Genomic DNA, 12,500 nt, shown 5'->3' with positions numbered 1-12,500 from the left:
TTTAATGTTTGGTTCTGTTTTTATTTGTTCTTCTGTGCGATGTCTTTCTGTTCCTGCCTTGGTTTCTTTGTCAGACGCTTCCTGCCTCTTCGCCTGCTCCGTTTGTGACACTTAACAGACGTTTTGACGGGAAATCAAATAAACAAATGACTGAGACAGTGCTGGATGTGAGCAGCAGCAAATCTGAGCGTTTACATTTTGCGTTAATTTAATAATTTATAAAGATCACAGTTAGTCATTGTGTCAGGAGCTGTATAAGTCTGAGATCACTTCACACTTCCCTGCAGCATGTGTTTGATTAAGGTAGACGCTACTTGTCATCTCCATCAGCCTTGAAGCTGCAGGACCAAGCTAAAGCAGAGCCTTGGCTATAACCAGGATACAGATATAAAGGCTGGAGGTTCGGAGAGATGTTGAGGTCCATGGTAATAATCTGATGAGTGAGAGTAAATGTGTTCTGATTAATTTAGCGTGGGGTAATGTATTATGGTTGGGGTGATTAGTCCACACTGCCCCCTCCCTCGTTATCTGAGCCTCTTTCTTCGTGGCTGAAACTATGGCTGGAGCTTCACCCGACTTTTGGGACGCTGATGAGTTCTGGCTCTGACCGGGGCTGGGTTTGAAGTGGGACACGGTGAATGGATGTGGATGGATCATCATTGCTGGAGTAAATTAGCCACCGCGAGGAGAACATGTCACAGCGACGCTATCTTAATTTGCTTATCGACTTTTAAACACAACTGCGGCGCCGTGTTGGCAGTGCGTCTCTTTAATGTGAAACGATACCAATCATTGCTGGATGTTTTCTCAGCTTGTAGCCCGCAGCGACTCAGAGAACGATCTCCTGTGAACCGCTGCAGTCAATAGGGAGCAAATCCATAGATTCATTAAGAGCAGATTGAGACTTTAGGAGCATTATCTTCAGCAGCATTCTGAGGAAATCAGTAAGAGCAGCTAACGACAACAATCTGCTCAACGACCCGCTGAAATATGCCTGTGTCTTTCTCGTGTTTGGAAGCTATTGATTTCCTGGCACCGATGCTTTTAGTGAAAGAGTCTAAAACAATCTTTCTCAGCTTTGGACAGAGATCTGAACTCTTTAAAACCGTATATTGTCGTTGTGTCTGTGATACGGTTTCATAAGCACCTCGGCTCTCTCTCTCTCCAATGTTAAGACGCAGTTAAATGCTCATTTACACATTCTGGATAGAACGCTGACCCCTAGTGTCCATAGTTCTGTTTCTTAATGAAACGTCTGTGACCTGCTTTGGTCCAAACCCCACGAGCCCCACAGCAGTGTTCTCCCCCTGTGTAAACAGCCCTGTTCAGAACGCACCTGTTCCTTTAAATGATAACGAGCCGCTCGCTGTTCACCCCGACCCCGAGCGCACAGCAGTGAGGAGCGAGGAGCAGAAGCTCTGGTCTTTAGCCGTTTTCACTCTGTTCTCTTTCTTCTCCGTTTTTACTCAGTGCTCTTATTTCTCCGCGCTCGTTGTGTTTGTTTTGCTGAGTTTAACCTCGTCTTTGCGCTCTCACATGAACGCGGGTCCAGTGCTGTGATTGGACAGACTCGGATGAGGGGGCGGGCCATTCTAAAGCCTCTAAAGACATCAGAAACAGAGCAGTTTCAAAATGACTCTCTTTTCTGACTCAGGCAGCACAAAGGAAACTGGGTGGCCTTGTTTCACAGTGTGTGGGTTGGTGGGTTATTTTTCATGATCTATTTTTCAAATACCCCCTTTACAATGTGGCGCCCACAGCTTTACGCAAAAACTTTTACGTAGTTTCTTCACAAAAGTATAAATTTGCCTTTAAAAGATAATAATAATAATGTGATAATAATAATAAAGTAATTATGTAACTGATATGTTTCTTTATCTATTTTTTTTACGTATTTACGTGTTTCTGAATGTGCGTGCTTGTAAAAAAAAAAAAAAACATAAGAAATATAAGTCCTATAACTTTGATTTAAATTGGAAGTGGTACTCTTTGCTCATTCACTGTACATTTCTCAGAGCTCTGGTCTTTCACTGTGAATAAATAAATATGAATAAATGTCTGGGGGAATTGAACATAGAATAAGACACAAAGTCTGAATCTAGGAGGAGATGCACTGTGAGATCTAATGATTCCTGTGCTTCTGTCGGATATAAACCCACATTCAGGCTAAAGGCAGCCCTGCTGTGAGTCGTCTAATTACAAAGCAGAGACCTACTGAAGAAAGGTGTCAGCTCCGCTCAGAGACGGATGAATACGCTCACCAGCCGCATTATTAAAATACAGTGATGAATGAGGTACAGGGGTCTGATGAAGTGTGTGTGACAGTAGATGAGCTACAGTGTGTAATTGTGCACCTATAGATCGGCGCTTTAGGGCCGGGGAACAGAAAGGAGGTGTTTCTGTTGAAGTTTTATCACAGAGTGTCTTTCAACGTGATGTAGAGCTAGTTGTTAAAGGCATCACGAGTGGGACACGGGTGGAACGGAGCACCCAGGAGGTGTGGTTGGGAACTCAGCCCAAAGCCATGTGAACGAGACGAAGCTGAGACCACATTACCACCCTCACTCTGTCACCCGGCCTTGTTTCACTGACAGGGGCACAGTCCGCAGTGTGGCTTTAATGATAACCCTCTGCTTATCTTCTGGAGTTCATGTGATAGTAACCCATCCATCCGTTCATTCATTCATTCATTCATTCATCTTCTGTATGCACTTCATTCTCATCCAGGTCAAGGTGGGTCCAGGGGGTCAAGGACAAGACCCCAGTTCATCACAGTCACACAATCACTCACATTCACACTCACACACACACACACACACACACACAAACACACAAACCTGTGGACAGTTTCACACACTCACCCAGTCACTCACACACAAACACACACACACACCTGTGGACAGTTTCACACAAACACACACACACACACACCTGTGGACAGTTTCACACACTCACCAAGTCACTCACACACAAACACACACACACAAACCTGTGGACAGTTTCACACACTCACCAAGTGACTCACACACACACACACCCCTGTGGACAGTTTTACACACTCACCCAGTCACTCACACACAAACACACACACACACCTGTGGACAGTTTCACACACTCACCAAGTCACTCACACACAAACACACACACACACAGAAACGCAAACACACACAAACACACACACACCCCCCTGTGGACAGTTTCACACACTCACCAAGTCACTCACACACAAACACACACACACACACACACAGAAACGCAAACACACACAAACACACACACACCCCCCTGTGGACAGTTTTACACACTCACCCAGTCACTCACACACAAACACACACACACACACACACACACACACACACAGAAACGCAAACACACAAACCTGTGGACAGTTTTACACACTCACCCAGTCACTCACACACAAACACACACCTGTGGACAGTTTCACACACACACACACACACACACACACACACACCCTCCTGTGGACAGTTTGACACACTCACCCAGTCACTCACACACAAACACACACCTGTGGACAGTTTCACACGCACACACACACACACACACACACACACACACACACACAGAAACGCAAACACACAAACCTGTGGACAGTTTCATACACTCACCCAGTCACTTACTCACACACACAAACACACACACACACTACAAACCTTTTTTATATTTCAGCAGCAGCTCCCAGATCCCTCTCCGAGCGTACGGATCCACTCCGGCTGTGGGTTCGTCCAGGATCACCACATTTGATCCACCCACGAACGCTATGGCAACCGACAGCTTCCTCTGCATCCCACCTGGACACCAACACAACAGACATCAACTGTAATGAATGTCTTGTTTATCCCTAAGGAACCGAACGTCTGAGGATTTTACAGTGGCCTCTTTAACGCAACTTTTCCTACCTCCACCGCTGTGAACAACTCGGACAAATAAGCATTTCTTTCCAAATTCCTCTCAGAGACTCTGTCTACACTGGAAAAGAATTGCGGGGGTCAGGTTTCCATTCCCTCTTCTTTGTTTTGGTCACGTTTCCTCGTTCTGTTGTGCTTCCTTGTTCTGCCTCTGTCACCGTGTGCTTATTTGTGTGTTTACTTTCCCCATGTTCTTCCCTCGTCCTCGTGCTTTGTCGGCCATAGTCTGTCACCTCTTAATCAAACCTAGGAGTTCCATAATGACCATGTTCCCGGTTCCTTGTCCTTGTCTGTGTCTACCGTTCGAGGTTTTTGTTGAGGTGGTGTTTCTAGAGTCTTGGTTCCTGCTTTCCCTGTCTCTCTCTCTGTTGTGGTTTATGTTTGTTGTTATTCTTGTGTATTTTAGCCGTCGCTGTAATGGATCATTGTGTCCTTGATTAGTCATTGTCCCTGTATTACTCTGGTGTTTTTTCTTTAAGTGCATTAGTTCCATTTATCAGTTTTATTCTTGTCTCTGCCCCTGTCCCTCTCTATGTTCTTTGTTCTTCTCTGTCTTCATTTAGCTTTAGTTTCTCAATTCGTTTTGATGTCGGTTTGGGCCTGTTTCACTTTTTAAGCCTTAGTTTTCTTTCAGTTTGTTTAGCTTTGTGTTATTTCCTGATCTGTTCTCAGTAGTTTACATGATCTGGTCTTTACTCGTTCTCTCTGTGTCTGCGTGGGTTTCCTCCGGGTGACTGTCTGTGAGGAGTGTGGTGTGTTCTCCCTGTGTCTGCGTGGGTTTCCTCCGGGTGACTGTCTGTGAGGAGTGTGGTGTGTTCTCTCTGTGTCTGCGTGGGTTTCCTCCGGGTGACTGTCTGTGAGGAGTGTGGTGTGTTCTCTCTGTGTGCGTGGGTTTCCTCCGGGTGACTGTCTGTGAGGAGTGTGGTGTGTTCTCTTTGTGTCTGTGTGGGTTTCCTTCGGGTGACTGTCTGTGAGGAGTGTGGTGTGTTCTCTCTGTGTCTGCGTGGGTTTCCTCCGGGTGACTGTCTGTGAGGAGTGTGGTGTGTTCTCTCTGTGTCTGCGTGGGTTTCCTCCGGGTGACTGTCTGTGAGGAGTGTGGTGTGTTCTCCCTGTGTCTGCGTGGGTTTCCTCTGGGTGACTGTCTGTGAGGAGTGTGGTGTGTTCTCTCTGTGTCTGCGTGGGTTTCCTCCGGGTGACTGTCTGTGAGGAGTGTGGTGTGTTCTCCCTGTGTCTGCGTGGGTTTCCTCTGGGTGCTCAGGTTCCCTCCCACGCTCCAAAAACACACGTTGGTAGGTGGATTGGAGACTCAAAGGTGTCCGTAGGTGTGAGTGTGTGAGTGAATGTGTGTGTGTGGGTGTGTGTTGCCCTGTGAAAGACTGGCGCCCCCTCCAGGGTGTGTTCCCACCTTGCGCCCAGTGATTCCAGGCAGGATCTGGACCCACCGCGACCCTGAACTGGATAAGCATTACAATGAATAAATTAATTAAAATCTATTAATCTCTGCTCCCTCATTCCTCGTGACGGTGAAGTTGCTCCTGCTGTTTTATCAGATGTAAACAGTCTGTTAATTTTGCTAAACCAAGGAAAAGCCAGCACTGTTCCTCTGTCACATTCACTCGCTCGCTCCTTTCGTACCTGAGAGGTTCTTGGAAAGCTCCTTGCGTTTGTGCGGCAGTCCCACATCTTTGATCATCTGATCTATCTCCTGCTTCGCCTCCTCGGAGCTGCGTCCTTTCAGCCGGGCGTAGAAGTAGATGTGCTCCTCCACCGTCAGCCTGTGAAACACACATCCATCATGGAGCCGGCGGGGCATAATGGTTTGGACGCTCTCTATCAGAATCTATCTTCATAAAGCATTCCACACGCATTGCTACCAATCCAGCGGCGGCGTAATGCATAATGCACGCCCAGTTTTTGTCTGACTGCGATAAATGAGCCGTGAATCCAATAAGCGTCCGCGGATGCGGTCATTAAATAATGGCTTCTCCGAGCTGTATGTCAAGTGTGTAATAATAATAAAGGATTCCTGACACTGGGCCTAACTGAAAGCTACAGTTTGGCTAAAGTTTAGGAAGAAGGCAACACCAGCGCTGTCCAGTGCTTCTGCGGTCTGCTGTGGATTAAATTTACACTGCATAACTGTTTAAGACTCAGTGTTCATGTATAGACCACACTTCATTATCTCCTTCATTAATATTTAACACTGATAACAGTTTCTTAGCACTCACCGCATAATTAGCAGTGTTTATTGAATAATTTATGCCTCTGCTTTAATAACCAAATTATAATCCAGCAGTTAAGGGGTCAGAAGATCATATTAATAGAGTGTGGTGTAGTACAAGGGGCGCTGAATAAGCTCTGGGTGTGGATATTATCTACTGATCCTGAAGGGTTCGAGGCGCTGACACTTTCTGAGGGGTATAAAGAAAACAGCAGCTCATTTCCATCATTAGTTCTGCTGCATCGCTACAAAAACGTAAGCATTCTGAGGAGCACAAGTGTGTGACTGTGGACATTAAATATGTTTTTACAGCAGCGAGACAGTAGATGAGCGCTGAACCCGGTCACAGGGTCCAGCTGTGGCTTAGAGGTTAGAAAAAGTGGGCTTTGGAATGGAAGGGTGTCGGGTCGAAACTCTTGAGCTGCAGGAATAGAAGAAACAGCACTGTCTCCTCCTTCATCATCCACAGCTGATGCGCCCTTGGGCTAGCTCTCAACTGTGTGTGTGTGTGTGTTCACTGCCAGAGATGGGCTAAATGTGGAAGGCATATGTGGTACAATGGCAATAAAAAAGCAGGTTTATGGGGGTCTTTTAATTGTCGTCGCTGTCCAAAGAAAAACACGTATCTCCTAAACATTAACTTTACAGGTGAAGTAAAAACCTCGTTATTCAGAGTAATTTTGAAGCGTTGCTATTGGTCCGTTCTTCATTTAACATTCACAAAGTGTGGGGGACAGCTGATGCAGTAAATTAAAGATCCACAAACACAGAGATGTATGTTTTTGTTTGGACAGTGACGATATATTACACTAATGATCACATATTTCTATAATATACTGCATTTACATTCAGTATCAACAGGTTTGTGTCTGTATTTCACAACCATTGCATTGATTTCTAATGGCAACAGTATCCTAATGGATGAAGAAACAAGGTAAAGTTCAGTTCTTTCATCTCTTTGTGATTCGTCCAGTCATTCGCATTTATTTTAGACCAAAGCCACCCCTAAAGATGGGGGATGATACTACAGACTTGTTCCTGTGCTGATAAAAGCTGGATGTAACTGCTCATAACTGCACAAGCTCATTCCCCCACCCAAGAGCCAGGGAGGTCCGTCCGGGGCGAGACCGACCGCTCCCACTCACTCGTTAAATAAGACGTTGTGTTGCGGACACATGCCCAGTGTTTTCCGGATGCTGTCCATGTCCGTGCGGATGTCCAAGCCGTTAACGTGAGCCGTGCCGGACGTCGGGGCGAACAGCCCGGTCAGAATGGACCTGAGGGGGCAAACACAGGCAAGGGTCAAACACAACAAACTAACAGAAGATGGAGGAGTGCTTTGAAGCAGGGCTGCACATCCCTGTCCTCCATCAGCGTCTCAGAAGAGAGCCCTGCACAGCCTCTAACTGCTCTGAGAGAAGGATGGGCAGCAGCGGCTCTGACCCGAGAGCCACAAACGCTCACTCGCAAAACAGACGTCGGTTTACGCGGAGAAAAACAGAAGTGGACGGAAATGAAAATGGAGATTTCTTTTGACTGCGCTACTATAGCAACGGAGAGCACTCTGACATCGACAAGAGAAAATCTGACTGTGAAAATGGGTGTTTTTCTCTTCAGCGGAGTGTAGAGGAGCGGCGTGGGGTCTGTTTATTGGTGTGTGTTGAGGGAGAGAGGGGCAGCGCTATTTGAATGTTCACAGGTGTCTTACCTTGACGTTAAACTGCATTCAAGTGAATGTCCGTCAGCATCACCTTGACTTTTCCGTCTCCGCTCACAGTGAGGCTCTAACGCTGTGGTCTGAGTTCTGAAGGTCTGAGTGCGTCTAAAGCACGGCCTCAGTTTTAATCAGAGCTCCAGTCCACACTGGCTTCACCAAGGCAGGGCAAGAAAGGGCAGCTTTATGTTTATAACACATTTCATTTCATTTTCACAATGGCCATTCAAAACGCTTTAAAATGTAGGCTTCGACAGCACTGAGTGTTCAAAATACAACCCTGTGTTCAGCCATTTCTTTCTTCAAATGCAACATATTCTCCCCCTGTGTAAACAGCCCTGTTCAGCACCTGTTCCTTTAAATGATAATGAGCCGCTCGCTGTTCACCCCGACCCCGAGCGCACAGCAGTGAGGAGCGAGGAGCAGAAGCTCTGGCTTTTAGCCGTTTTCGCTCTGTTCTCTTTCTTCTCCGTTTTTACTCAGTGCTCTTATTTCTCCGCGCTCGTTGTGTCTGTTTTGCTGAGTTTAACCTCCTCTTTGCGCTCTCACGTAAACACGGGTCCAGCGCTGTGATTGGACAGACTCAGACAAGGGGGCGGGGCCATTCTAAAGTCTCTGCACTTGACGTCAGAATTAGAGAAGAATCAGAACGGCTTGTTTTAACCCGTGTTTTCTGACTCAGGCAGCACACCTGGGTGTGTCTTGTTTCACAGTGTGTGGGTTGGTGGGCTCCAGTTTCACACATTAATGTGAGCATGACTGAACAAGGGAGTTTGTCATAATATCTCCCCTTTGAAGTTGATGTTGATGTCACGTTCAGCCGCTGCCTTGTTCTCCGTGTCCCTGTGTGTATTTGCCCATGTTTTTCTCGGCTGTGTTTTGCTCTGTGAGTTCTCAGAGGTAAAGAGACTGAACTCAGATGTTCCTTGTTTGTCAGTCACCGTAAATGCCATGTTGATCTTGTTCTCAAGTGTTTTAGTTCGTATCTGTGTGTGTTGTACTCCTTCGTGTTGTGTGTTACTTAATATCAGCTGTTCACTCGCTTCCCTCCTCCTCATCTCACTCCATGACATTTGTGTAGCTGCACTATCAGGTTTATATACAGCCTCAGATCCATTCAAATCATGCTCTTCTGGTTTCTATAGAGTTGTGACCTGCACTGCACCGCACTCTATTGGTTCCAGGCAGATTTCTGAACTTTCCACAATGTTTTAAACTATGTATAATATCATAGTTTATAACAATATCCTGATCTTGTTGAGTTTGAACTCAATGGACTTTAATCTGCTGTGCTCAACTAACACTGTTGGTAATGTCTCATTGAAGACGAGGCTTTTAGAGAAAAATATTACATGTGTTCTCCCTGTGGTGTGTTCTCCCTGTGTCTGCGTGGGTTTCCTCCGGGTGACTGTCTGTGAGGAGTGTGGTGTGTTCTCTCTGTGTCTGCGTGGGTTTCCTCCGGGTGACTGTCTGTGAGGAGTGTGGTGTGTTCTCTCTGTGTCTGCGTGGGTTTCCTCCGGGTAACTGTCTGTGAGGAGTGTGGTGTGTTCTCTCTGTGTCTGTGTGGGTTTCCTCCGGGTGACTGTCTGTGAGGAGTGTGGTGTGTTCTCTCTGTGTCTGTGTGGGTTTCCTCCGGGTGACTGTCTGTGAGGAGTGTGGTGTGTTCTCTCTGTGTCTGCGTGGGTTTCCTCCGGGTAACTGTCTGTGAGGAGTGTGGTGTGTTCTCTCTGTGTCTGCGTGGGTTTCCTCCGGGTGACTGTCTGTGAGGAGTGTGGTGTGTTCTCTCTGTGTCTGCGTGGGTTTCCTCCGGGTGACTGTCTGTGAGGAGTGTGGTGTGTTCTCTCTGTGTGTGTGGGTTTCCTCTGGGTGACTGTCTGTGAGGAGTGTGGTGTGTTCTCTCTGTGTCTGTGTGGGTTTCCTCCGGGTGTGTGTGTGTGTGTGTGTGTGTGTGTGTGTGTGTATGTGTTAGAGTGTGTGTGAATGAGAGAGAGAGAGACTCACATGGTGGTTGTCTTCCCAGCTCCATTGTGTCCTAAGAAGGAAGTGATATGATCCTGAAAGAAGTCTAGACTGAGTTTATCCACAGCCAGTTTCTTTCCGGTCTTGTACACCTTCACCAGATTCCTTATAGACACACCAGCCTTCAGTCCAGCAGGGGGCTTCTCCAGGTAACCTACAGCGCACACACACACGCACACACACACACACAAAATACGTTATGTAGTGTTTTTCAGGGATACAACATTTTAGAGGTTTAGACTTTTAATACACAACAAACAACAAGACAGCAGTAACACAAAGAGACAGCACTAGACCTGGTGAAAGAGCAGTTTAGTTCTGAGGCAGAGTATAGTTAGGAGGTTTAACCAGTGGAGGAAGAGAATTCCAGAGTCGACGCTCGAATCTAGAAAGCGCTCGGGCACCAAAGCCTTGGAGGTTGAACGGAGGAATAGTGAGTAGCCCCTCAGTAAACGACCCGAGGCTGTGGGAGGGTTTAAAGGGAAGTGGTTCTCAGACAGAAACGAGGGAGTGCGATTGTTAAGAGCTTTATTGGTGAGTAGAAGTGTTTTGAATTTAATTTGATATTTCACTGGTGTGATATTGTGATGCGAGTGGGTGTGGGTGAGGAAACGTGCAGCAGAATTTGGACCATCTGGAGTTTTTCGAAGCTGTGCAAACAGCTGGAAACGAAAGGATGGGTAAGTGATTCAGCAGCAGACTGAGAGAGAGAAATTTAATTTTAATGTGGTCCCACAATTGGAAGAATGACGTTTTAACTACAGGGTTGTTATGACACCCAGTGCATCACAATATCAGACCAGTCCTCCAAGGATTCAGTTCAGAATCCTTCTACTTATCAATAAAGCTCCTAACAAACTCACTCCTTCGTGCCTGTCTGATATTCTTCTTCCCTCTAAACCCTCTAAACAGCACCATCTTCCTCTTCAGTCCACAGCTGAGGGGTGCTTGAGCAAGGCACCGAACCCACAACTGCTTCCCGGGTGTGTGTGTGTGTGTGTGTTCACAGCCTCTAGTGCACTAGTGTGTGTGTGTGTGTGTGCGTGTGTGTTTACAGCCCCTAGTGCACTAGTGTATGTGTGTGTGTGTGTGTTCACAGCCCCTAGTGCACTAGTGTGTGTGTGTGTGTGTGTGTGTGTGTTCACAGCCCCTAGTGCACTAGTGTATATGTGTGTGTGTGTGTTCACAGCCCCTAGTGCACTAGTGTGTGTGTGTGTGTGTGTGTGTGTGTGTGTGTTCACAGCCCCTAGTGCACTAGTGTGTGTGTGTATGTTCACAGCCCCTAGTGCACTAGTGTATGTGTGTGTGTGTGTGTTCACAGTCCCTACTGCACTTGTGTATGTGTTCACAGCCCCTAGTGCACTAGTTTGTGTGTTCACAGCCCCTAGTGCACTTGTGTGTGTGCGTGTGTGTGTGTATGTGTGTGTGTTCACAGCCCCTACTGCACTAGTGTGTGTGTGTGTGTGTTCACAGCCCCTAGTGCACTAGTGTGTGTGTGTGTGTTTTCACAACCCCTAGTGCACTAGTGTGTGTGTGTGTTTTCACAACCCCTAGTGCACTAGTGTGTGTGTGTGTGTGTTCACAGCCCCTAGTGCACTAGTGTGTGTGTGTGTGTGTTTTCACAGCCCCTAGTGCACTAGTGTGTGCGTGTGTGTGTGTTCACAGCCCCTAGTGCACTAGTGTGTGTGAGTGTGTGTGTTCACAACCCCTAGTGCACTAGTGTGTGTGTGTGAGTTCACTGCCCCTAGTGCACTAGTGTGTGTGTGTGTGTGTGTGTGTGTTTTCACAGCCCCTAGTGCACTAGTGTGTGTGTGTGTGTGTTCACAGCCCCTAGTGCACTAGTGTGTGTGTGTGTTTTTTCACAGCCCCTAGTGCACTAGTGTGTGTGTGTTTTTTCACAGCCCCTAGTGCACTAGTGTGTGTGTGTTTTTTCACAGCCCCTAGTGCACTAGTGTGTGTGTGTTTTTTCACAGCCCCTAGTGCACTAGTGTGTGTGTGTGTGTGTTCACAGCCCCTAGTGCACTAGTGTGTTTGTGTTTTTTCACAGCCCCTAGTGCACTAGTGTGTGTGTGTGTGTGTTCACAGCCCCTAGTGCACTAGTGTGTGTGTGTGTGTGTGTGTTCACAACCCCTAGTGCACTAGTGTGTGCGTGTGTGTGTGTGTGTGTGTGTGTTCACTGTCACAGATGGGTTAATTGCGGAAGACATTTCGCTGTACGTTGTACAATGACAAATATTTACTCATTTCATTTCAGATTATGAATGAGTGCGGATCTGTGGGAGCACAAACAGATCAGAGGTTGTGTGTGTACACCACGTATATATTACAATGTAGGGACCACATCCTGTTTATACACTAACACTGTGGAGAGTGTATGAGTTTGTGGGGACTGTGTGTGTTCAAGCAGCTGGTCTCCACAGTGTAAAGCATTACGTTTTAAGGTGAAGACATGTCTTAAGGTCGGGTTTTGGATTAAGTTTAAGTTAAAGCTGGTTGTACATAAGGAAAACTGACAGTACGTCTACACAAAATGAATGGAGGTCTAAGTAAAGTCCTCACAATTCACAGATACAAGGTTGTGTGTGTGTGTGTGTGGGGAGGCGGTGTACCGTTCTGT

General features: G+C 46.8%; 1 protein-coding gene across 1 annotated transcript in view; it reads right to left on the bottom strand.

Moving 5' to 3' along the window:
- The window catches only part of LOC136673744 (phospholipid-transporting ATPase ABCA1), a 184,525-nt gene that overhangs the window by 97,318 nt on the left and 74,707 nt on the right, over positions 1-12,500 (bottom strand). The window contains 4 exon segments of the mRNA XM_066649438.1: positions 3,675-3,812; positions 5,565-5,704; positions 7,296-7,427; positions 9,866-10,037. Of these exon segments, the coding sequence (XP_066505535.1) occupies positions 3,675-3,812; positions 5,565-5,704; positions 7,296-7,427; positions 9,866-10,037 (582 nt within the window).

This window comes from Hoplias malabaricus, chromosome 2 (assembly GCF_029633855.1).
Source record: "Hoplias malabaricus isolate fHopMal1 chromosome 2, fHopMal1.hap1, whole genome shotgun sequence".
NCBI lineage: Eukaryota > Metazoa > Chordata > Actinopteri > Characiformes > Erythrinidae > Hoplias > Hoplias malabaricus.
This window is presented reverse-complemented; position numbering and strand designations above follow the sequence as displayed.